The sequence below is a fragment of the Xiphophorus hellerii genome, chromosome 2, assembly GCF_003331165.1.
Source record: "Xiphophorus hellerii strain 12219 chromosome 2, Xiphophorus_hellerii-4.1, whole genome shotgun sequence".
Classification (NCBI taxonomy): Eukaryota; Metazoa; Chordata; class Actinopteri; order Cyprinodontiformes; family Poeciliidae; genus Xiphophorus; species Xiphophorus hellerii.
This window is the reverse complement of record NC_045673.1, coordinates 1158375-1181722: the sequence shown is the minus strand read 5'-3', so window position 1 is coordinate 1181722 and position 23348 is coordinate 1158375. Positions and strand designations below refer to the sequence as shown.

Here is a 23348-nt window from a genome sequence, read left to right as displayed (position 1 = left end):
CGCTCGTTTGTTCTGCCAGACACTTGTTGCAGAGTTCAGCGGCTTTCGTTCCCAGCAGGTCTTCCTTCGTACTTTGTGGATGGTTTTGGTTTATGCTTAAAAGACCGCAGGCCGTAGTGTAAATATTAACACTATATTTACTAGTGTTTTCACAGTAAATATTAACATTATTTGATTCAAGAAATGGCAAAAAAAATATGTTGAAAAACATACTTTTTGTATGGGACAAAAATTCAACCATTTTCAAGTTGAAAAGCTTAAATAATAATGAAATCACAAGTCAATGGCGGTAAAGTCCAAACTGAGATTCTACTCCTGTGATTTCCTTAAATGGGCCTGCGGTCGAGCTAGCTCAGCGTTAGCTTACTGTGCTGCCTCCTGTCTCTCTCTCTGCTACCTTTGGACTCAGGTAACCGTGACATTCCTCAGCTTGACCCCTGGAGGTCAGGAGAAATGGGAAACCCTTCCAGCTCTGCTGTCATGAATGTCTCATTCCATATGGTCACGACATGGTGACAGCTTCAACAAATATGTAAAAACATATTTTTTCAATAAAAAGTCCCATGATCCAGCTTTAAATACTCTCCAGAACAAACCATGATCAGTGTTACAACAATTGTTAATTCATCATATTTATGTGATGCAGTCGGTTCAGTTCACCTTCAATCAGTTCAACTAAAGTCTCTCCGACACAAAAAACCACTTACACAATTTAAAAAGATGAACTGCTGTGCTTTCATTCTGTGCACACAAAGGATTTTAATAATAAGTATTTCTCACACAATAACATAAATTAAACAGAATTGAAGATTGTCAGTTTTTGTCTGTAGGTCAAACGCCGGCGCCATCTTGTGGCTAAGACAGGCTAAGACAAACCGTAAACAGCTAAGGCTGATTGTAACACAGAAGTGGAGGAAGTTGGGAGTGATTTGAGCAAAGACTTGAGGAATTTATCTGCAGCTTGGGAGGAAGAACCGAGATGCAGTGATGAAGTCCTACTGAAGTACTGCAACCCTATTTTTTTCTTTAGCCTTATTGTTCAGGAAGCAACGATAGCATGATTGTTTGGTATCTGAACCGAAAATGTTCAATCAGAAATCAACTCCTTGATTCGTTTAAATCTCAGCCTCAGACGGCATCAGTCACACCAGCCCTGTTCGGTCCGCGATAACTCAACTCCAGACTGTCTGCCTAGAAAAGTCCCGTTGGTTCGGGGAGGTGTGAATACATAATAATAATAATAATAATAATACATTTTATTTCAAAGGCGCCTTTCTGGCACTCAAGGACACCGTACAAAGAGCAAAAAGTAACAAAACAATAAAATGTAGCAATTAAAAATAGATAGAATAAATACACAACAATGTATCTATATGAAATCTATATATAAATCTATGTAAAAAAATCTATATAAAAATCAAGCAAACCAATTGTGTCATATTGAAAAGGCAGATCTAAAAAGGTGTGTTTTAAGTTCGGTTTTAAATTTAGGGAATGACTTTATGTTTCTAAGATGAGGTGGTAATGAGTTCCAGAGTTCGAACCAACAAAGGTTTGAACGCCAAGCGGACTGGAGACCGCCCCAAAAACAGAAAGTGGACTACAGGGCAGGGCATTCTGGGTAAAAACAACCAAAATAAACGTGCTAGCCTAGCGCTAGCAGCAGAAATGTCTCCTGGTCTTTAGCCAAAGACTAAGTAGAAATCCTCCAACCGCTAAAATCTGACGCCTCCATGTTTGTTTCTATCTGGTGAAGAAGGAAGTTGCCTCAGTGTCTTCAGAGGTTTTCATGTAATTTGCCTTCAGTGGTTTTTGGAGCAGCGCCCCCTACAGGCCAGGAGGGGAACAGGTTGGTTTGACTCAGCAGAGAGAAAGAGAACCACAGCAGCTGGAGGTGGAGCAGATGATGAAGTTTGATCCTAATAGAACCGAGTCAACCGGACCAGCAGGAGGGAAACATCCTGAATCTCTGAGGGTTCTGAATCATTTGGGTTAAACTGCTGAGATGAAAACTCAGATTCACTGAGGTAAAAACTCTCTGTTCAAACAGGCAGTAACCTGGCATGCTCACTGTGTGCGTGTGTGTGTGTGTGTGTGTGTGTGGAGGGGGGGGGGGGGGGGGGGGGGGGGGTTCCTGTAGAGCCTTGATGAAACATGGATCACGTTTTTGTTCCAGTCTGATAAATCAAAGCTTTGTGGGCTTTGATGTGGTTTTCTTTTGCAGTGAATACTTTGGCTTTATGATGAATCTGTGTGAGTGTGTGTGTGTGGGGGTGTGAGTGTGTGTGTTTGGGGGGAGGGCTACTGTCTGTGAACCTCCTGCCACTGTTTGTGATGGTACGTTTATGCAGAGAGACGTGTTTATTTGTATTTCTGGGTCTTCTGATTGGTTCAGTGATGAAAGTTTTGCTGACTGTGGCAAACATTGAGCTGCAGAGGAGGAACGTCTCCAAAGCTCGTAGGGTTTCAGTGTGTGCTAATGCTACTATCTCCAAACATCAGCTTCCTGCCTGTCTTTTCTCACATCTCATCAGTTATAACATTTGGAGTGCTGTATTGTTTTTTAGCCAACATTAACTAACTTTGTCCTTCAGGATTGACACCATTCAAAGTTCAACAGTGACCGACTCCTGTAGATTCAACATGTTTTGGTTTAAACTTTTTACTTTTTATGAACATAGAAAATAATCCTGGTTCAGTTCTTCCGTTTCTCTGCTCTGTCGTTTCAAACCTCCAGTCAGTCATGGCAGACGGCAGCTGGTACTGATCCAGGTTCTGGTTCTGTTAGAGGCTTTTTACTGTTAAAGGGGAGTTTTTTCTCTCCATTGTTGCTACATGCATGCTTAGTATGAGGCATTGATGTAAAGTCGATACAAACTTTTGTCTGCTGTCGCCCCCTGCTGGCCAGGAGGAGTGAACGCTGCTAGTCAACGACTCGATGCTCTGCCGAGTTTCCTTAAAAACATTTTAAACTAATTTCAATAACAAACTGAACATATTGCACTGATTGATAGCTAGTAATCAACTGGAATTATTTTTTCTGTAAAGTGACTTGAGACAACATTTGTTGTGATTTGGCACTATAGAAATAAACTGAATTGATTTCAAATATAAAGTATTGATCTTCAGACTTGCAGATCTTTTCTAAGCATTTTTTACATTTCTTCTATGTTTCTTTACCAGAAGGAAATCATGGTCGTTTGCAGCTCAGTCTAGTCCAGACTTTTTCCTGGTCAGAGTATTTACAAGATGTTAAACTCTTCATCAGATGAAGAAGTTAAACTTTTCCAGATGTTGAAAACAGAACAGCAGGATCCAATTTTTCTTTAATATCTATAAAGTTTTTCATCAAGATGGGAAATATTCCTAATTTGATGTGCTTTGTAGATTATTTCATCATCAGAGTTTCATCATTTGATTATTCCAGCTTTGTTTTTAGAAATGCTGTAATGTCAGCGGACTGCCGCTAGAGGGCGCCACAGACAAGCTTCAAACGTTAGTAAACCGTGACAATCATGAAGCAACAAAGGAAGAGCTACTTTAAGAAACAGTGTATACTTTTAATAAAATTGACAGAAAACAAAACTCTTTTTTAAATTAGCATAAAAATGTTTTTTTTTCAGCTCCAGAAAAAAGTTTAAGTTCTCTTTAAACTTGAACTCAAGGGGGAACTTGACTTGTTTAATAAAAACTACAAACAGATGAAAGTTGATGTTAGATCTTACATTTTAGAAACAGTATTGCTATAAACTCAATCCTGATAGATTATTTTATTGTAATGATGATTCATTGTAGTAACTTTATTTCTCTTTAAGTGGAGCCAGGGTTATTAGGAAACATGTGAACGTGCCGTTATGACCATGAAAACTTTCCAGTATTTGATTACTAAGAAGAAAATGCTGAGTTTATAAGAATCCCAAACATTTACTGACTCACGCAGCGTTCATCTTCTATTCCCGACCACAGAGATGATCTTGCAGATTATGATTAGCTTGACCTAATTTACTGGCTCTGACCTCTGCTGACCGGCTGATTTTTGGATCCAGATTAGAGCCGAACAGGAACCGCAGTCAGAGTTCTTCATGTCTGGCTCTTTCCCTCTAACAGAAACACTTTTTCCAGCTCTTTTTCTCTGTGAGTGCAGCATCGTTGGCCGTTTCCTGACTCCGCCGGTTCATCTGGTGCAGAATTAGGAGGAACAGAGCAGAGACGATGAGGGCCACTCCAGACATGAGGAAGCCCGTCCCGTAGTTCTCCATCTTGTCAATGAAGAAACCTGAAAGGAAAGCAGAAAAGGGCCAGAAATAAGAAGTTTATGAGAAATTATTTAAACCTGAAATGCAAATATACCTACTGCATAATGTTGCTAACCAACAGGAAAAAGGACACAGATGGAAGCTGTCCTACTTAATGAGGAGGACTTTGAAGCTTGTCTTCAAAGTCTGAGAAGTACAAGCCTCTGTGTCAGACAGAGTTAAAAATAGGAACTCATTGTCTATATTTGTAGTCTTTCAGAATCAGATTAATCTGAAATCAGTTTTACCCCAAAAGAGACACAAATAAAATATCAAAGTGTGCAGCACTTCTGAAAAAATTCAAAGCAAACAATAAAATAAGGAGAAGCTGATGAGAGGCAAAAGCGTTTCTGCAGGAAGTCCAGCTGAAAGCGGCTGAGATGACGGCTGTTTGATTCAGATACTTTCTGCTCCGTAAGGCCGGCATGCTGCAGGCGTAGAGCGTTTGTGCAGAAGAAGTTGATCATAAGTCATTTTTTTCTTATTAATATACAGATGGTCAATTTAAAGTTGCTTAAAGTTATAAAAAGTGACTCCATAAACACAAATGAGATACAAAGATACTAAATATCATTAAATCTGCTCCAATAGAGCAATGAGATGTTCTCTTTGTTATTATTGGATGTAAACAACTTTATATTATGTTTCCATCCGTTTTTTCTGCTTCATATTTTCAAAAACCCAACTAAACTTTTACTTCTAATTAAAGGAATCGATAAGGTTAGTTGGAGGGAAAATCCATTTAGCAGCGTGAGCGAACATTTAGAAAGCCAACAGCCATGAAATTAACACTGCAGCTTTTGATTATTTCAAACTGCGATCCTGTGAGACGTTTGACAGAATCATGAAGTAAAAGTCGATGCTGCTGTCGGAGCTGCGACAGGATCGAGTTTTACTGGACGATGAAGCTAAAAGCTGGACGAAGCCTTTTATTTACTCCATCAAAACGTAATGAAAGAGTGTAAAAGAGTGAAGGTTTGACCAAAGTACTTTAAACGTTGAACTGGAGATGAGCTATGGTTCCTGTTTGTAAAGGTACACAGTAAAAAAATAACAGCAGTAATTTAGGTTATTTGGCTTGTGACAAGAAAAACGTTCCAGTTTATTTTTAAAAGTTATATTTTCACCATGTTAATTCATTTATAAATGTCAGAATTAGCTAGCTAAATATGAAGTTAAACTACATATTTAGCTCAAAACAAAATATTTAGTTTGAAGCTAAACAACCAAACCAGAAGTGGACGACCAAAATAAAAGCTACCTCAGAGCTAAATATTTATTATTTTATTTATTTTATTATTATAAAAATATTAGTATAATAATACATATTATTATGCTAAATATTATATTAGCATAATAAATATTAGCATGCAAACTAAATATTTAGCTTCAACTTAAAATTTAGCTTGATGACTAAGTATATAGTTTGGAGCTAAACACGTAGCTTGCTAACTAGGTAACACTATTTAGCTCGGATATGAAGGAGACAACCATCGGGGCTTACCAGCGATGGGCGGCCCCAGCAGGCCTCCGCTGCTGCGGATCAGCATGAAGAAGCCCAGCGCGCTGCCCAGCCGCTCCACGCCCACCACCTCCGGCAGCACCGTGAGGTGGACGGCCACCGTGGCGCCGTACACCAGGCCGTGGGCGGCGCTGAACGCCACCAGCTCAGGGAAGGTGGAGGCCAGCGGGCACAGCAGCAACACGGTGCCGAGCAGAACCACGGTGGCGGTGAGCTGCTGGACCTGGTCAGAGAGAAAGCAGAGGCGCATCAACTTACTGTCATGATGCTGGACGCTTAGATGAAAATACAGGAATATTTTAATGTCAAGGAAAAATCTGCTACACCGGAAGTGGAATATTTAGCTAGCTCAGAGCTAAATATTTAGCTTGCTAACTAAACATTTAGCTTGCTAATTAATTATTAACTATAGCAAATATTAACACATACGAACATTTTAATGTGAAGGTAAAATCTGCTACAGGAAGGGTCTATATTTTCACCATGTTTATCATAAATTCAGAGCTAGCAAGCTAAATATGTAGCTAGCATATTTAGCTAAAATATAAATATTTAGGTAAGGTGCAAATTCACTTGCCAATAACCGGAAGTATGCTACTGTAAATAATAGCTGGATCTTCTGAGAAAGCTACATATTTAATTTATAAATTAAATATATAACTTGCAAATTAAATATTTGGCTGGCTCAGGAATAACTAAATGCTTAGCTAGTTCAGAGCTAATTATTCAGCTTGCTAACTAAATGCTAAAGTTAAAATTAAATACTTGGTCTAGTTTCAGACTTGATATTAAGCTTGTAAGCTAAGCTTAGAGCTATAAATTTAGTTTTAAGATAAATATTTAGTATTTAAATATAAAATATTTAATATGCTGTTTTAGCAGAAAAAGATGAACAAATAATTAGAGTCTTGTTTTATTCTCAATGTCTTCCAACCAAAACCAATAATAGAATGAAGGACAACCTTCTCACCTCACCTTTCTCCCCTTCACAATAAGAGCATACATTCGGGTGTGAAATATATACATTGTATCCACCACAATGTAATATTTACATTGCGACAGACTGGCGACCTGTTCAGGTGACCCCGCCTCTCGCCCGGAACGTTAGCTGGAGAGGCAGCAGCACCTCCTGACCTCCTGACCCCACTGGGGACAAGGCTGTTAGAAAATACCAAAATATTTAGCTATGAGCTAAGTATTTAGCTACAAATTAAATATTTATCTTTATAACTAAGCATTTATTTTGGAGCTAAACATTTAGTGTAGTTTCTGTAGGTTTACAGATAAGAAGTGATTTGAAAAAGTGTCCCCCCTCCCCGATCTGTTTCTGCTTGTGTCCCATGATTCTGAGTGTACCGTTTGAATCAGCCTCAGGTTCGCCACCCAGCCGAAGAAGACTCTGCCGAAGAGGTCGAGCACCGCAGAGATGGACAGCAGGGCCGCCGCCTGGTACTCGCTCAACCCCTGGCTGCGAGCGTACGGAACCAGGAAGAGCGACGGCGCGAAGAACCCGAGCGCCGCAAACACGCCGAACGTGGAGTAGACCATGAAGCGGCCATTGGTGATGAGCGTGTAGTCGACATAGTGCTGGACTCTAGTCCTCAGTTGGGTCCTCTTTGGACCGGTTAAAGTGTTCCCGGTCTCACTGGACGTCTCATCAGGAACTTCCACACAATCTTTCACCGTCTCCTGATCGGACATTTCCAGGACGTTCTGCTCACTTTCCAATCGAAAGCCCAGCTTGGTTTCCTCCAGGTCTCCTTTCTGGAGGCCCTCCTCTTCTTCTTTGACCTTTCTGATAACATTAGCATCTCTTGGGGCCCTCAGGGGCCGGAGCAGCATGCCACACACACACAAGTTGAGCTGCAGCCCCCCCAGGATGAGCAGCGCGCCCCTCCAGGAGAAGCTGTCGATCAGCAGTTGGAACAGCGGCGTGAGGCTGAATGTCAGGATGCATTCTCCAGCGCTAGCTAAGGCATTAGCGACCGGGCGCCTCCTGTCGAAGTACATGCCCAGCATGGTGACGGCGGGGGTCCAGGTCAGCGCGTAGCCGAAACCTGCAGCAATCAAACGGATCAGGAGCCAAACCCACCAGAGCAGGGCCTCATCTTTCTGTGTTTGCTTCACTCACCGTTTAGGAAACCCACAGTTATGTAGAGTTCAGTCAGGCTGCGGGCCAAAGCGCCGAATACGACAGCGGTGCTGCAGACGAGGCCGCCCGAGATTACCACAGCGCGATGGCTGAAGCGCGCACTCAGAGGGGAGGAGACCGGGGCTGAAACACAGGAACACGCTAACATTTAGCCTACACTTCAACAGTAGGAAGAATGCAGTGAGATTTTCTGCTCAAAGAAAATTTATTGGGCTTTTCTTTTTTAAAAACAAGAAGAGAAAACTTTCAAGAGACCGAAATTAGACTTTGACAGACTCTGTTAAACTCTGTGTTCAGAGACTTTTAAAGAACTCATTCACTCACAAACTTTCATGTAGTTTATCATCATAAACTACCACTACATGTAGTGGTGGGCAATTTTTAACTAATCCGCTAACATGCTAATAGCGGAGCTAATTTTCCTAGTTAGCAAGTCACAACTTGCTAACTCGCTAATTTCTTTTAGCAAAAAGTTTGTTGAAGTGTACTAAAGTAATACGTTTAGTGTGCTAAAAGTCAAAAATTTTGACTGTTTTTTGTTAGAAAATTTCTGCAAAATAATCTAAACATCTCTGAGATTTTTCCATCAATTTCTTTTAATTTTTTAAACTCAGAAATTTCTTTGTTTTTTTTGTGGTTTTTTTAAGGAAATTTCTGAGACAAATCTAAAAAAATGTTGAGTTCTTGGCAGAATTTTACTCTTCCTTTTCTATTTTTCTGTTGACAGTGGAATAAAACGTTTGTACTTTTCTCTATTTGCAGACCTTATTGATGAAAACCTCAGTGCTTTCCTCTGAGGGACGTTGCAGACAGGAAAACAAAGGAGGAGTAAAATCTCACCAAGAAACTTAAAAAAAGAAGACATTTCTGAGTTTGAAAAGTAGAAAATGTGCTAGAAAAAACTCAGAAATTTTGGGATTCATTTCTGAGTTTCAAAAGACAAAAAATTTTGACTTTTGAAACTCAGAAATTTCCAAGTTTTTTCTGGAAAATTGAGATTAATCTCAAAATTTCTGAGTTTTTTGGCAGAAATGTCCTTTTCCTATTTTATTTTTCTATCTTAGCCCTAATACTCCATCATTCTTTCCTCTATTTTCAGATGATGAAAACTTCAGTGGTTTCCTGGAGGAAAGCGAGGAGCTGGAGGAGAGTTACCTGCCATGTGAATGGTCGCCACGGTGATGGAGGTGATCCATGATGTTCCTGCTGCTGTGGTTTCAAAGTACTGCTGGATCTCAACAAAAAATACACCGAAGGACTTGATCACACCGAAGGTCAGGCCGAAGACGAAGAAGCAGGAGAGCAGGATGAGCCAGGCGTAGCCGCCGTCGGGCGCCGTGGCGTCCGCTGCAGGTGCCACGGTGTCCCACCTCTTCCCTCTCTTCTCCGGAGGATCCATGCTGACCAGCTGGGGTTTCTGCAACACTTTAACACATAAACACAAACAACTGGATGTTATTTCTTCATCTCTTGTGCAGCAGCCTCATATTTTAATACGCTGAGTGGAAAGTGTCCCCCTCACGCCCCTCGTCCCTTTCTGGTCCCTCTGGATGTCGCCATGTGTCAGAAGAAACTTTAAATCATCAGCTCTGAATGAAGAGCGAGGAAGGCTGTCAGGGACATCTGACCGCCCCGCTGACGGGGCAGAAGAAAGCGAACACCTTCTCCAACAAGCCAGGCTGCAACACATGAGCGGATGCCAGCGGGCCGAGGGGCGGGACCGGACCGGACCGCCTCCAGGCTGGTATTTATAAAAGCAGTATGACCTGCAAGGACTTTCAAACTTCATTCACCTCCCGTCTCTCTCTGGATCTCTGAACTCACCTCAGAGTTATTATGCAATCAGATTAAATGTGAATCAGTTCACTGAGTTCTGCACAGAATCAGCTCCGAAAGAAAAGATTTTAGATAAAAATGAGAGTTAAGCCTCCACAGAGCCGATCCGAGTGTTTTCTGTCTGTTTGGAAACAAACCTAAACCCAGCAGGAGCATCTCCAAAAGCTGGACGGGTTTCCCAGGCAACGGTAATCAGAATAACGGTGTTGTTGCAGGAGTGTTTGCAGAGCAGCAAGGAGCTGATTATGGGATGTTCGCGTCAAAATATTTACATGTTTAATGTAATAACAGACTCTGAAAACAAAACTTCTTGCCACAAACCATCATCATCATCATGTTCCAACCAGAAACCTCAGAAAGGAAAACGATAACAGCGCCAGGGAGACAGAGGAATGGGCCTAGTCAAAGTACAGACCTAAAGCTGACAGAGAGTTTGAGCCAAGGCTTGAATATTTATCTCCACATGTTGTCCATACCGGTTCTGCATGGAAGAATCCATAAAAAAGTTGATTTCTAGACATGCAGAGCTGGTGGAGACGAACCCAGAACTGGAGCTAAAGGCGGTTCTATACAAACGTACACCGCACTTTTCAGATTTTTATTTATTAAAATAAAAAAATGTGGATCACTTACTTCCATTTCACAAGTATGAGCAGCCTTCTATTGGTTTGTCACATAAAATCTCAATAATCAATGTGTGAATATGGTCAAATTCAGCAGGTTTGAGTCATTTTTAAACTTAAACCTGCTGCTGATGTAATTAATATCAGTAAGATAAGATAAATATTTATTGTCATTGTCCTGCACAGTAGAGATTCAATCTGGCATTAAAATGTTTCTTCCTCTTTTCCTGGGTGGTTTTCTTTTGAAGCAGATCTAAATTTTCCAGCAGGAACAATCTGAACTCTTCCACTGGCAGTTAGTTTACAAGCTAAAAACGGGGACGTGTAAACAGGAAGTGGATTCTGCTGAAGCAGCAAAACGTAGCGAGAGGAAACGATCTTTTCAAAATAAAACGTCTTTATTTACGCCAGGTGAATCATTAACCGCTGCAAAGGCTGTTAGATGCTTTAAATAGACGATTAAACTAGATAAATACCAGGATGAGAATTATTGACCAAATTAAAGGATAAAATCAGAGGATCTGATTGGTCCAGATGTTCCTTCTGTTACCGGTACCAGACCCAGGGGAATCTGAGCCAGAACCAAGTGGCGCACAGGCAGATGAATCCTGTGCAACCAAGATCTGTGGATCACAGACGAAGCGAGTTGAAACAATGTTACTCTGGCAAGAGCTCGTTTATTCTGAGCCGCGCATGCGCAGAGCCATCGTTCTCCCTGTTAGACCCACAGCGGCACGAGAGCGCCCCCTCTGGCAAGAAGATACATGCACACAACAAACACCACTTTATACAAAAGACAAAAAGAAGAAAAAAGCGAAGACAAAAAACAAGACCAATTCTGATTCAAAAATAGGGAGTGTATTAATTTTTTTTTACTGTTTCTCAACAGTAAGTGGGTTTCTCAACCCACTACACTCTCTCCTGTTTTAAAAGATGTCTGCAGACATCTGGAATAGAACTAACAAATATAACCATGAAAAGTCAGGTTTGTTGCTTGAAATGTCTGTCATTTGTCAAAGTGTCATTGCTCTAAAATGTCCATATCAGCCTATAGTCAGATGTGGCTTGGTAAGACAGTATGGGGCAAGGAAGACATGCAATCATCAGATTTATTCCAGGTTGCAATGGCTCATAGGATGGTTGACCCAGGTGGTCATATGTGAAGACCTCTAGGTTTTACAGCTCTGGCTGACCTCCTTACTGGCAGCACTTCTTCCTCTGGTGGTGCATGCCAGGTTTGGAACTATCCCACCTCATTCTCCATTGATGGTTCTCCACACAGTTCTTCAGTTAGTGGTGCCACTGGAGGTACAAATTCTGGAACAACCACTAACTGTGTTGAACTTTGCTGTTGCATTTCAGCAGTCTGTTTTAAACGTCCTGCAGGCTGGAACTCTGAAGCTGCTGCTCTGAGATTACCCTGGACATTTGACTGAGGAACATGGGGGATTACTTTACTCCTTTCATAAACAGGAATAGTTCTGAGGACATAGCTGTGCTCTTCTTCCTCGTCAGAATTTTCATATTTCTGCTCAACTGTCAGATTGTCATGATTCTGGCATTCATTCTGTCTTTGTGGTTGGTTTGAGGATTTAATCGGTTCATAACTGTTCCTATAACTGTCTCTTACCAATGTAGATGTCATGTTTAGTGGGGTTTTGAATGGGGATTTTAACAACAGCTGTTAACCCACTGGGAATCTCAACAAAAGCTCTAGACCTTCAGGGCAATTATTCTCGACATAGCATTGAACCACCTCTTTTCCATTCCCTAACTCTGTACTCCACTCCACAAATATGTCCTGCTGGGATGATCACACCTTTATTGCCACTGCAATGGGGAGCCTCATCAGAGGTTGAGATCTGGAGGGCAGAAACCAAAAAGCCTCGACTGCTCTGTCGGTAACACTTAGAGTCTTTAAGTAATGCAGTGATATCAGCTCCATTTCTTTCTTCTGTGTTGCTTTTAATAATCTCTGCAATTACATTACTGCCTAAAACAGGACAGTTAAGGCAGTTCTGACTAATTAATATTGGTATCACATTTGTTAGATAACATTCCTTTGAGTGTACCTGGCGTCATTATCTTGAAGATTGTGCAAATTATTTCCATCTCGGTAAAATCTTCCTGTAATCCTTCATCTATTTGTTTGCATAGATTACTGTATGACACATCAGAACCAAAATCAGAGATTTGTCCACCATGAAGCTTAAACTCTCTGCGTGGAAATAAAACTGCAACATCATTTAACCTCAACACCTGGTCTCCTACACTGGAAGAGGGGCTCCTCTTACCAATTTCACTGGCTGTCGGTGGTATGTCAGCAGTGGAGCCTCCTGCTGTCTGTGTTGGCTGCAAGGGAATGTCTGTTTCTGGAGTAGCTGTCTGCAGGCCTGAATAGATGAGGTCCAGCTGAAGAGAGGCAGGACAACCAGTCCGACCAGCTGACACATTATCAGTTCTTGAAAGTGTGGTTGGGTCATCTCCATTTGCACCAACATCAGCGGCGAGCAGGTTACTAACCAGTTCATCCAAAAGGAGGAGCTGAGCCATGCCTTCATCCTCTGACGCTTTCAGTTTCTCACTTCTAACAAAGTCAACAATCACATCATACAGTTCTGGTTCACTTGAATCATGAACATGAATGGCACTTCCATCATCAGTCGAGGTCACAACTGTCTGCAGCTGCTCCGTACTCAATGTACAAAGTTTTTTTTGTATCTTGAATTTGAGTTCTTGCCGTGAATTGATGGTAGCCATGCTGACGTTTCACCGCCTGCCTTGGCTCTCTGGATGACAACCTCAATGGAGCCTTTCCTGAAGCCTCAGGAACCGTCTCTGGTCGTCTCCACATCAACCTCTCCTGGCAAGACACTTGGGATCCCGGACGAGCCCCCAATTGTTACTGGCACCAGATCTAGTGGGATCTGATCTGTACCAAGTGGTGCACAGGCAGATGAATCCTGTGCAACCAAGATCTGAGTATCACAGAGGAAGCAAGTTGAAACAATGTTACTCTGGCAAGATCTCGTTTATTCTGAGCCGCGCATGCGCAGAGCCAGGAAACTCATTCTCCCTGTTAGACCCACAGCGGCACAAGAGCGCCCCCTCTGGCAAGAAGATACATGCACACAACAAACACCACTATATACATAAAAAAAAGAAGAAGACAAAAGACAAGACCAATTCTGATTCAAAATAGGGCTTGTATTAATTATTATTATTATTTTTATTTTTTACTGTTTCTCAACAGTAAGTGTGTTTCTCTATCCACTACACTTCCAGAACCTGCCGGTACCAGATGGGTGACTTCTGGTTCTGGAGGTTCTACAAACAGACACTCTGAATATTTTCTAGATTAGGATTAAAACTTTCCTTTCTGATAAAGTTATCCTGTCATTAAGTTGCTAGAGGACAAACTTCCTCTCCAACTTGCATCATTGGGTGTTATTTAAACTGTTAACTTCATGTTTTCTGCTGTTTTCTCTGAAGCTACACCTGGTCTGACGTTCTGTTTGCTGCCATCAGCTCATCGTTCTTCCTCTCCTGCTGTTAACATTTGACTTTTTTAACATAGAAACTTCTCCTGGTTCAGTTCTTCTGTTTCTGTCTGTTCTCACTTCTCTGACCTCCAGGCAGATGGCCACCGGTACTGACCCGTGATCTGGTCCTACTGGAGGTTTCTTCCCACTAAAGAGGAGTTTTTCCTCTCCACTGTCGCCCTGTGCATGCTCGCTATGAGGAATTGCTGTAAAGTTGACGACAACTCAAGCAATTGTCTGGTCGAGGAGGAGTGAATGCTGCGTTTCCATTAATCACATAATTGCTCAATTTGACATTTCAAAAATAAATTTTCTTAATAGAAAAAAAAAATTCTTTTTTGGAAAAAAGTTTAGGCACTAAAGCAGATTTATTTCACAAAACTGCAATGGGAACCGTCATGATCAACGACAGGATGTTTCTACTTGCGGAAACCATGAAGAAGAAGAAGACAGGAAGTAGTTAAAGGATGATGGCGCTGCATCTTTTCTAATGACTTATCACATGAACAGACTTATTTGCATCCGATTTTAATGTCGTTTCGGATTTAATGGAAATGCTGTAATTACAATTTATTTTGTTCTTTTTACATCATCAGAATATAGACAAAGTTTAGACTCGATGCTCTGCTGGGTTTCTTTAGATAGAAACTTTTTAAACTAATTTAAATAATAAACTAAACTTAATGCACTGACTGGAATGACTTTTTATTTTGCAAAGTGCCTCAAGACGACGTTTGTTGTGAATTTGCTCTACAGAAATAAACCGAATTGAAAATGGAGAGATGCATATTCAGATTTATTCAGATAAATAAGAGAGAACAATTAAGATTAAGCTTGGAATGCACAGGAGTTTCTTCATTAAGAATTTAAACTGCTGATTGGAGAGATTTATACTCTGTATCTGCATATTACCTGGTTACCTATGGCGTTGAGTCACTTGGCGGCCATCTTGCTCCTGCAGCAGTCAGCTTTCCAGGTTCGGTGTTCGGCGCCTGGCTCCGCTAACAGAGAAGTCTCTCACCCAGACGAAGCTGCAACATGTCAGCCGACAGAAACAACTCGGTTAAATAAAATGCTAATGTAACATGTGAGCCAAGTCTGACCTTTGAACCCCATTTTTCCCAGGATTTCCGGGTCTGTCAACATGCAGGCGTAGGTCAAAGTCCCATCAGATGCTGAGTAAACTTGTGTGATTGAGTCAGCTTGTGATTCACGGTCTACATCAAGAGAAAGAGGTTTTATCATCTCTGACGGCTCCAACGATTAAAAGTTTAAACCTCATCATTAAGGTCAACCTTTACACTGCAAAAACACTAAATCTAACCAAGTATGTTTGGTCTAGTTTATGGTGCAAATATTTGAGTACACTTCAAATAAGACAAATTTAACTTAAAAGTATATTTTCAGCTATAGATATAGGAGATTGTTTAAGGTCTGTAATCCTTTAATATTGATAAGGTACTAAAATGGAAAAATGTTTTATTGTAAGTGAAAAAAATCTGCCAATGAAAAAAATACTTATCAATATTAAGGAATTATTAACCTAATTTGAAGTTATTTGAAAGCTGATTTAGTCTTTTTCAAGTGTATTGAGATATTTGTACTAAAAACCAACAAAAAACACTTTTGTGTTTTTACAGTGTAAAGATTCATTTCTCCCCCAGTTCAGGTAAATAAAACAGATTTAGTTAGTTTATCTGACCTTTTTACTTCTCCTTTCAAAAGAAGATCAGTTTCACATCAGTTCAAAATGTTAAAAAATAGATTAATAAACAGGAAAACAAAAATTATAACTTCAGTATGTTTTAGTTAGGTTTCCAAAAACACACAATATAGTTCCAGTTAGTTTTAGTTTTTCACCATTAATTACTGTTTTTATTTATTTCAGTTGACTGAACTGTTTTCAGTTTGGGTTTTTTTATTAGTTATTATTTTTAGTTCATAACCTTGGTCAGGATTTTTCCCGTTTTGTCATTCACAAAATCATAAACATGTTTTCTGATCTGAACTATTGATCCAGATTTTCATGGAAGCTGAAGGGTTCATGGCCTTCCTCTCATGTTTACATTCATTTATAAGACATTAACTGGGATCTGGAACGTCCTGCTGTCGGAGCGTCACGGTTCACTGAGGAAACTGACAACAAACCTCTGTGTTTTCTACCAGGATTGGTGAGTTTATGAGAAGTTCAAAGGTTTTGGGCAAAGTTTGGATGTAAACCCGAGTCAGCAGCTTCAGGGCCGCACGTTGTTCTTTATGCTCTGCTGAACATATTAAATATTACAGATAATGACTCAATTCTGTGTTTTTATCTAGCCACAGCCCTCAGAAATTCCTGGAAACTAGCTTTCCATGTTGCTGTGGAACCGGCCACAGCAACACGTTTCCACAAAACTTTTCACTCCGACCATAGGAAGCGGTCCAGTTCTGCAGCTCAGAACCGGGCCAGAGGGACCGAGCCGTAAGGCAGGCTGTACATCCAATCTGCACCACTTCCATGTGTGGAATTAAATGAGATCAGATAGTTTTCAAAGCGTCTGCAGTCTGAAGGTTCATGTCGCATTTTACAGCATTGACGTTCTCACAGAAGCCATTATTGCTACTGAATTGGATTCGCTGTATGAATGAACGTCCAAAAGGAAAATTGGATTTCAGCAGAAAATCAGAACTGAGCATCAATCCTCATGTCTCTCTCTCTCTTTGTTAAGAAGCTATTTAACAGACCATAAAACGGCGTTATGGAGGTTTTAACAGTGACTTTATGTCTCAGTATTCATCAGTCTGGTGGCTCAGATTAGCCATTAGATCTCAGAGAAACTCAGACACAGAAATATGAGGAAAACAGGATAAAATAATCAATCCTCCTTCTCTGCATTGTTCAGAACAACATGGACGTTTCCATGCTGCATTAAATCATTTTGACTGCAGAAGAAGAAACCTTGCTTTTGATGCAGGTGCAGTGCAGAAACATGTTGACAGATGTCTGAACCAATTAAAGATTTATGGGTGATGGTGACAGGTAGAGAAACAAAGATGTTTCTAATAATGAATTTAAGCATCAGAGGCGACTTTCACACTGCAGGCCTCAACACTCACTTCAGACTTTCACTTAAATTAATTTATTTTTTCTGTGGTTGTTCACATTTACAAATATACATGACTTGTAAGTGATCTCCTGTGTGAAACCTAAAACTTTCTGACGTTGCCTTGGAGACGGTATTTTAATGTACGCACACGTGGAAAACAGCACAACAAAGAGAAAACTACCAACAGAAGACACATTTAACTTCCCCGTCTTTGTTGAAGGAAAACATTTGGACTCATTTTGGTTGTCAAAACCAAACCTGGAGCGTTGCTTTGATCCATGTTTGTCTGATTTACAGTTGCAGCAACACGTCACATGCTGACATGTTGCAGGATGTAACCAGCTCAAAGCAACAAACCCAAACAGGCCGACTCTATTAGTCTCCAGCAACCTGATAATTACTGTGAACACTAACAAGCAGGCGTGTGTGTGTGTGTGTGTGTGTGTGTGTGTGTAGGGGTGTGTGTGGGGGTATGCGTGTGTGTGTGTGACACCATCAGTCTCCTGATTGTGTGATGATTCAAGGTCATGATTTAAAGAACAATGAGGCGGTAATTGGAGCCGGCTGGACGTCGTCTCTGATTGGTGGCGGCGCGAAGCGTCTGCTGAATTATCATATTTTACAGATCATCTTCGTTTTGTCTTCTGTTCTTGTGATTCTTTATCACAGTTATATTTATTTTTTAGTAAGTTTATTGAATCATTTCTAAACTGAATCAAATTTTTCCTCTCATCATACATTCATGTTTCGTGATATTTTTAGAGAGCAGCTGAAACACCAGCCTTTCACCATTATCTATATCAGTCTGTTTAAAGTTGAGTTTTGAATACAATAATTGCTTCTGAGCTCAACAGCAGAACTGGAGGTGAAACATTGGTTGCATGAGATGTTATAATAAAACACCAGAAGAAGAAGAATATGGAAGGAGAACAGATCCTTTCACAGATGGAAGGTTCTGGAGAGTGACCCGGCTGAACCCATTACTATCTCGGCTGTAGGAGGAAAATAACATTGGGACCGCCTCGACCCGACATCCTCTCCCTCCGGTACCGCAGAACAATAAAAGTCTTTCTGCTAACAATCACCACCATCAGGGGCAACAGGAAGGAAGGTGAAGGACAACATGTTGGAGCTAAAAACACTAAATAATAATAACACCAGATGCGCTGTGAGCATTTTAACTCTTCAGGGATCAGAATAAAGCCGTTCTGCAATATTCTGCAAAAACAAAAACGAGCCACTATATTCATACACAGATGGGGCTACATGAACTTTTATCTACATTTTTATTTTATTTTATTGTATGATAGATCAATACAGAGAGCGTCAGTGCAGAGTGAAAACAAAATGATATTTTCTTTTATTCTTTTCAAGTGAAAACTGAAAATTGTTCCATCTTTACTCTGATACTTTTTAATAAAACTGAACCGACAGATTATCTCAGATGTCCCTCATCAGTAAACTGTTTAATTTAATCTGGTTCTGCTCTCTGAAATCAATCAGAGAAACCCAGCAGAATCTGAACAAATATTACACATCAATCTTCTGTAATCACAAGGGTCCAATTAATCTGCTCCAGTAAAATATTTGGTCCACAACAAGTTTCACGTCTCCAATCCAACATAATCTGCAGCTTTAAAATTCCCTTCAGATGTGTCTAAACGTCTAAGAAACCTTTCATCATAAATATCACAGGAAATTTAAGGGGCTAATTTTCTAAAACTAATTTCAGTCCATTTCTGTAAGTTTCTCTGGTTCTACCATTTACTGAGCGTCATTTCTATCCTCTTGTTCAAGCTTGTTAGCGTTAATAACGGATGTCTTGCTTCGCTCATGTTGAGATGAACTTTCTGTTTTCTCTGCTCAGATAACTGAGCTGCCAGAGAGAAACCATCGTGACCAGCAGCTGATCTGAATCCAAACGCATCATGCATCCTGTTACAGAGCTAAAAATTCTCCTGGCTTCAGATGTTTTCAGATAAAGAGACTCCGTCCGCCTCTTTTATCTGCCTGATAGCTAATCCATGCAGCCTCTCCTCGTTTCTCAGGTTATAGTGATCTAGCTTCAGTTCTTGTACATTTCTACCAAACTTACACGTCTTCCCCTGAACTCTGACACTGTTTTCCTTTGTTCTCCTCTTAATTGGTGCTGCAGGAGCGTCACAACATCTGGACTGAAGTGTCAAGCTCTCGTTTCATTTCACTTCCTTAAATTGGCCGTTCCTGCTTTTCTGTGAGACTCATTGAACTGAGTAAATTCTTCATTTCGGTTTAAGCCTCCTGCTCTGGATCTAAATGGTCTCTGTAGGGATTTCTGTTCTGACAGTCAGTGTCTGAGTGGTTTAATTGGATCCTCATCTAATCAGGAATCTGGTGGTGTGCGTCCAGTGCAAAGCCAGCAGAGGAGAGCAAACACTGATCGTATCTCACAACAAGGAGAGGAAACGAAGGACGTTTAGGACAAAACGAGCCTGGCTGCACACATTTCCCGATGAAAAACATGAGACGAGGGGAAATCGTTTTCACCTGTAAAATCAGATTTATTGCTTTGGAAAACCACATGCAGGAGTTTAAATGATTTAAATTTCACCAATTAGCACCATGATAATTTATCATCGTGTTTTTAAATATTTACTTGGTGAGCTAGCTAAGTATTTAGCTTGAAACTATATAGTGAGTTAGCTAAATATTTAGCCTCAGGCTAATTATTGCTACTTTTTGACTGAAATGTAAACTAAAATGGAGTAGCATCAGATTTTAGCGGTTGGAGGCAAAAAAACACAAGCCATTTCTCCCGCTAGCACTATGCTAGTCCATTAGCTCTGTTTGTATTTACCCAGAATGCCCTGCTCTGTAGTCCACTTCCTGCTTTTGGAGAGGTCTCCGGTCCGCTTGGCATTCACATGATTTCAAACTGAACCGGAGTTCACTTCCTGAACCCAGACCGAGGATTGGAGGCGGAGCAGAGTTCGCTCTGTTGGTTCGATTAGCATTCAGACCTCCCCAAGCTGGAGTTTGATTAAAATGGATAAAACAGGATTTGTTGTATATTAGAAATGTTAAGAAGTAACAAAAAATCAACCTGTTTGATGCTAGAGCTGTGTTCTACAACCAGATCATTTTTGTACATATTTTAAATTAAATTCAATGATTGAATTTGAGTTTATCATAATTATTCTCATTAGAATAAACTTCAGCATCATTAGCAACCATATTTTGGGTTTGCTTCCTGCTGACCAGATTTGCTTGTTTGGGTCTAATTGACGCTGTTTCACTAATGCCTCCCCCAGGTGATGCCTCCTAGTGTGTAGAGCCATATTCCCAGTATAAATTCAGAACTGAAGCTGCATTTTGCTGAGGATTATTGTTTCATCTGAATATTAACTGGAACAGCAGCAGAAGAAAACCTTGAGGAGGAACGAAGCAGCTGCTCTTCGTTACGTTTCCCTTCAGGCGCGTTCGTCGATTCCCTCCAGAGGTCATGGGGTCAGGGCTGAAGGACCCTTAACGTCGAGTGCTGGACTCACTGTGAATCCTTCAGATCAGACTGAGCGGCTGCAGATGAACCGCCACCAGGAAGACGGGATGAAAGACGAGCTGGCTGTGAATTTTAAACGTTGAGCGTAAAGCTGCTTCTCGCTCCTCCTGGGACATCAGATTGTTGCAGACTGGCAGCACTTCAAAGAGTAATTACAGACAAAAAACAGATTACTCGACACACTTCCACAATATGTTTACACTAAAGCTCTAAAATCTGGGTGAAGATCCACATTTCTGATGTTTCCTCATAATTGTGACCTTGTGTTGAAATCTGAAACGGCGTGGACAAAAGCTAGCAGGGAGGAGAATAAAGCAGTGTTGATGCTCATTAGGCTGGAAAAGATGACACAGCCTTTCCTGATTAGTATGCCACAGAGAGACACACTGCGCAGGAGCTAGCTGCTCCTTCTGAGGCGGCACAAAACCAAACTTTACTTTGTTCCTAAATGTTCAGAAAAGCAGCAGATCTTTCTGTCTCCCTCTTTTTTATATCTATCCTCTATCAAAGTGGCATTAATTAGGAATATTTTAAACACCTGGATTGTAATAACTTTGGGTTTTTCATTATAATTTAATTGTATTTCCTTGTGACTTTTTGTCAGTTAGTTTTAGTTTTTAGAGTTTGTTTGATTGTTTTTATTACGTAAATATTGTTTGGTTCTGGTTTAGTTTTTTTCATACTAAAGGCTAATTTTTAGGTACAGAACTTAAAAAGCTCAAAGTATTACATTGTGATGCATCGATTGGGTAATGAATACTCAACAGGAGAAAACAATTTCAGAAATTAGCTTTATAAACGCACAATTTGATTCCAGTTAGTTATATTATTATTTATTTCAGTTGAAAATATTTTCTCAATTTCAGTTTTTGTTATTTCATTAGTTTTAGTAAACTATAATAATCCTGATGATCACATGCCATGCTGCTAAACTCTGCCTCTTCTCTCAAATCTGAACAGTTCATGTCCAGCATATGTGGGGTCTGCAGAAATGTTTGCTCCCCTTTCATATAGATAGATTTTTTAGGACACTCAAAAAAGTTTTATGGAGGGAAAGTCAGCCTTGATGATCTTCCACAAGTACCACCTTTCCATAAAGCACTTTAAAAACACCAAGAAATCAACAAGCATTCAAAATAGGAAGGACAAAAGAAAAACAAGATCAATGAGAAGCTAAAACTCAAGGAAGAATAAATGTCATGATTTGTGGTAGTTGAGTGGTGAGACAGACGCAGCAGATCCAGGTTATGGAGATTTAAGCTATGGAGCAACTGATGACATTCATGCAGAGTTTTAACTTCCACACACAGGCTAACAACTCGACACATGAAAGATGAATATTTTTCAACTTTTGTCAGGATCCCCCATCATCCACTATATTTAGTCTTAAATTTGATTTGCCTTCAGTGAGAACAGAAGAGGGGAGAGGACACGGCCCTGAGGGACGCCGGTGCTTTTAGCCAATCAGTGCAGCTGCAGATCAACTCAGCAGCTACAGATTTATGTTTGCTCAGCTCTTCACCACAGGAACTCTCTGAAAGCAACAAACATGTGCAAGTTTATCTCCTTAATTAGAGGGCCTCCCTACACCCACATTACAGGAACTATATATTTATGCTGTGACCTCTGACCTCTAGTCTCGATGAGCAGGAAATCCTCCCACCTAAACATCAGCATCATAAATGTGAGGGCGTGCAGCAGCACTAAGCTGAATATGTGAGACATTCAGCTTGAAAGAGGAAAATGTTCTTAAACTCTGCTACAACAAACAGAAGCTGAAATGTGTGCAGCCATGTTTGACTCGCTGATAAATGACTCGACTTCACAGCTTCAGCTCAGCGGTCATTTAAATTGCATAAAAAGTTTGAAAAGAAAATAAACACCAACCTAAAGAAATCTGTGTTGAAGTACCAGAAGGATGTCGGCGGCATTCTGGTCAGGAAGTGAAGATGTCGTTTCAGCCGAGTCGCGTCGGACCTGCTGGGAAAACTAAAAACATCCCAATGAGATCTGAACAGTTTTTAATATGAACTAATACCATTATTATAGTTTTAATTAAAACTGAAACATACGAGATTTTAAATCAAATTAAATTTTTCATAGATTAAAAATTAGTTTCTAATTTCTTTTCCATTTAACGAAATCAACAAATAACTTTAACATCAAGCAGAACTTTAATCTAATGAACAGTTCATTAGAAAATGTACACAAGAACGTGGAGATTTTCAAAATTACATAAAGAAATATTATAATAATTAAATACTCAAATAAATATTTGTTTCCATCAAAAAAAATGAAAAAATGAAAATGAAAACTGAAAACAATAAAAAATAAAACGACTCACCCAAAAAGAGAAAATTCTCTTTTGAATATGAGAAAATTAAATAACGAGGCTGAAAGAAAATCTAAGAGTTAAAAAATAAAAGTTACTAAAATATGTTAAGTTGGTTTATAAAATAAAATATTATGAAATTTATAAACAAATCCTGAAATAAATAAATGCTAATAATAATTTATAAATACACCATTAAATAAATAAATGTATCCATGAAATAAAATAAACGTATTTTAAAAACTTAATGTGGAGCTTATTTTGTTAAACAGGTTCCCTTATTTTTCACTAAAGGTTTTATTTTCTTTCATGGAGAAATTTATTTAATAAATTTATGAATTATTTAATATCAGTATTTATTTACTTTTTAAAAACAAAAGGCTCAAAAAATTACTGTTACCATCAATAAAAAGAAAACTTGC

At 39.8% G+C, this 23348-nt stretch overlaps 1 protein-coding gene across 1 annotated transcript; it reads right to left on the bottom strand.

Moving 5' to 3' along the window:
* Positions 1-1846: 1846 nt before the first annotated feature.
* On the bottom strand, positions 1847-22700 carry LOC116729135 (monocarboxylate transporter 13). Its single transcript, XM_032577493.1, has 7 exons — positions 22482-22700; positions 14883-15001; positions 9125-9394; positions 7949-8092; positions 7174-7874; positions 5800-6040; positions 1847-4276 (listed from the first exon to the last, which is right to left on the bottom strand). The coding sequence occupies exons 3-7, from the start codon at positions 9366-9368 to the stop codon at positions 4101-4103; spliced, it is 1506 nt and encodes a 501-aa protein (XP_032433384.1). The 5' UTR covers positions 9369-9394; positions 14883-15001; positions 22482-22700; the 3' UTR covers positions 1847-4100.
* Between the last annotated feature and the right edge of the window lie 648 nt (positions 22701-23348).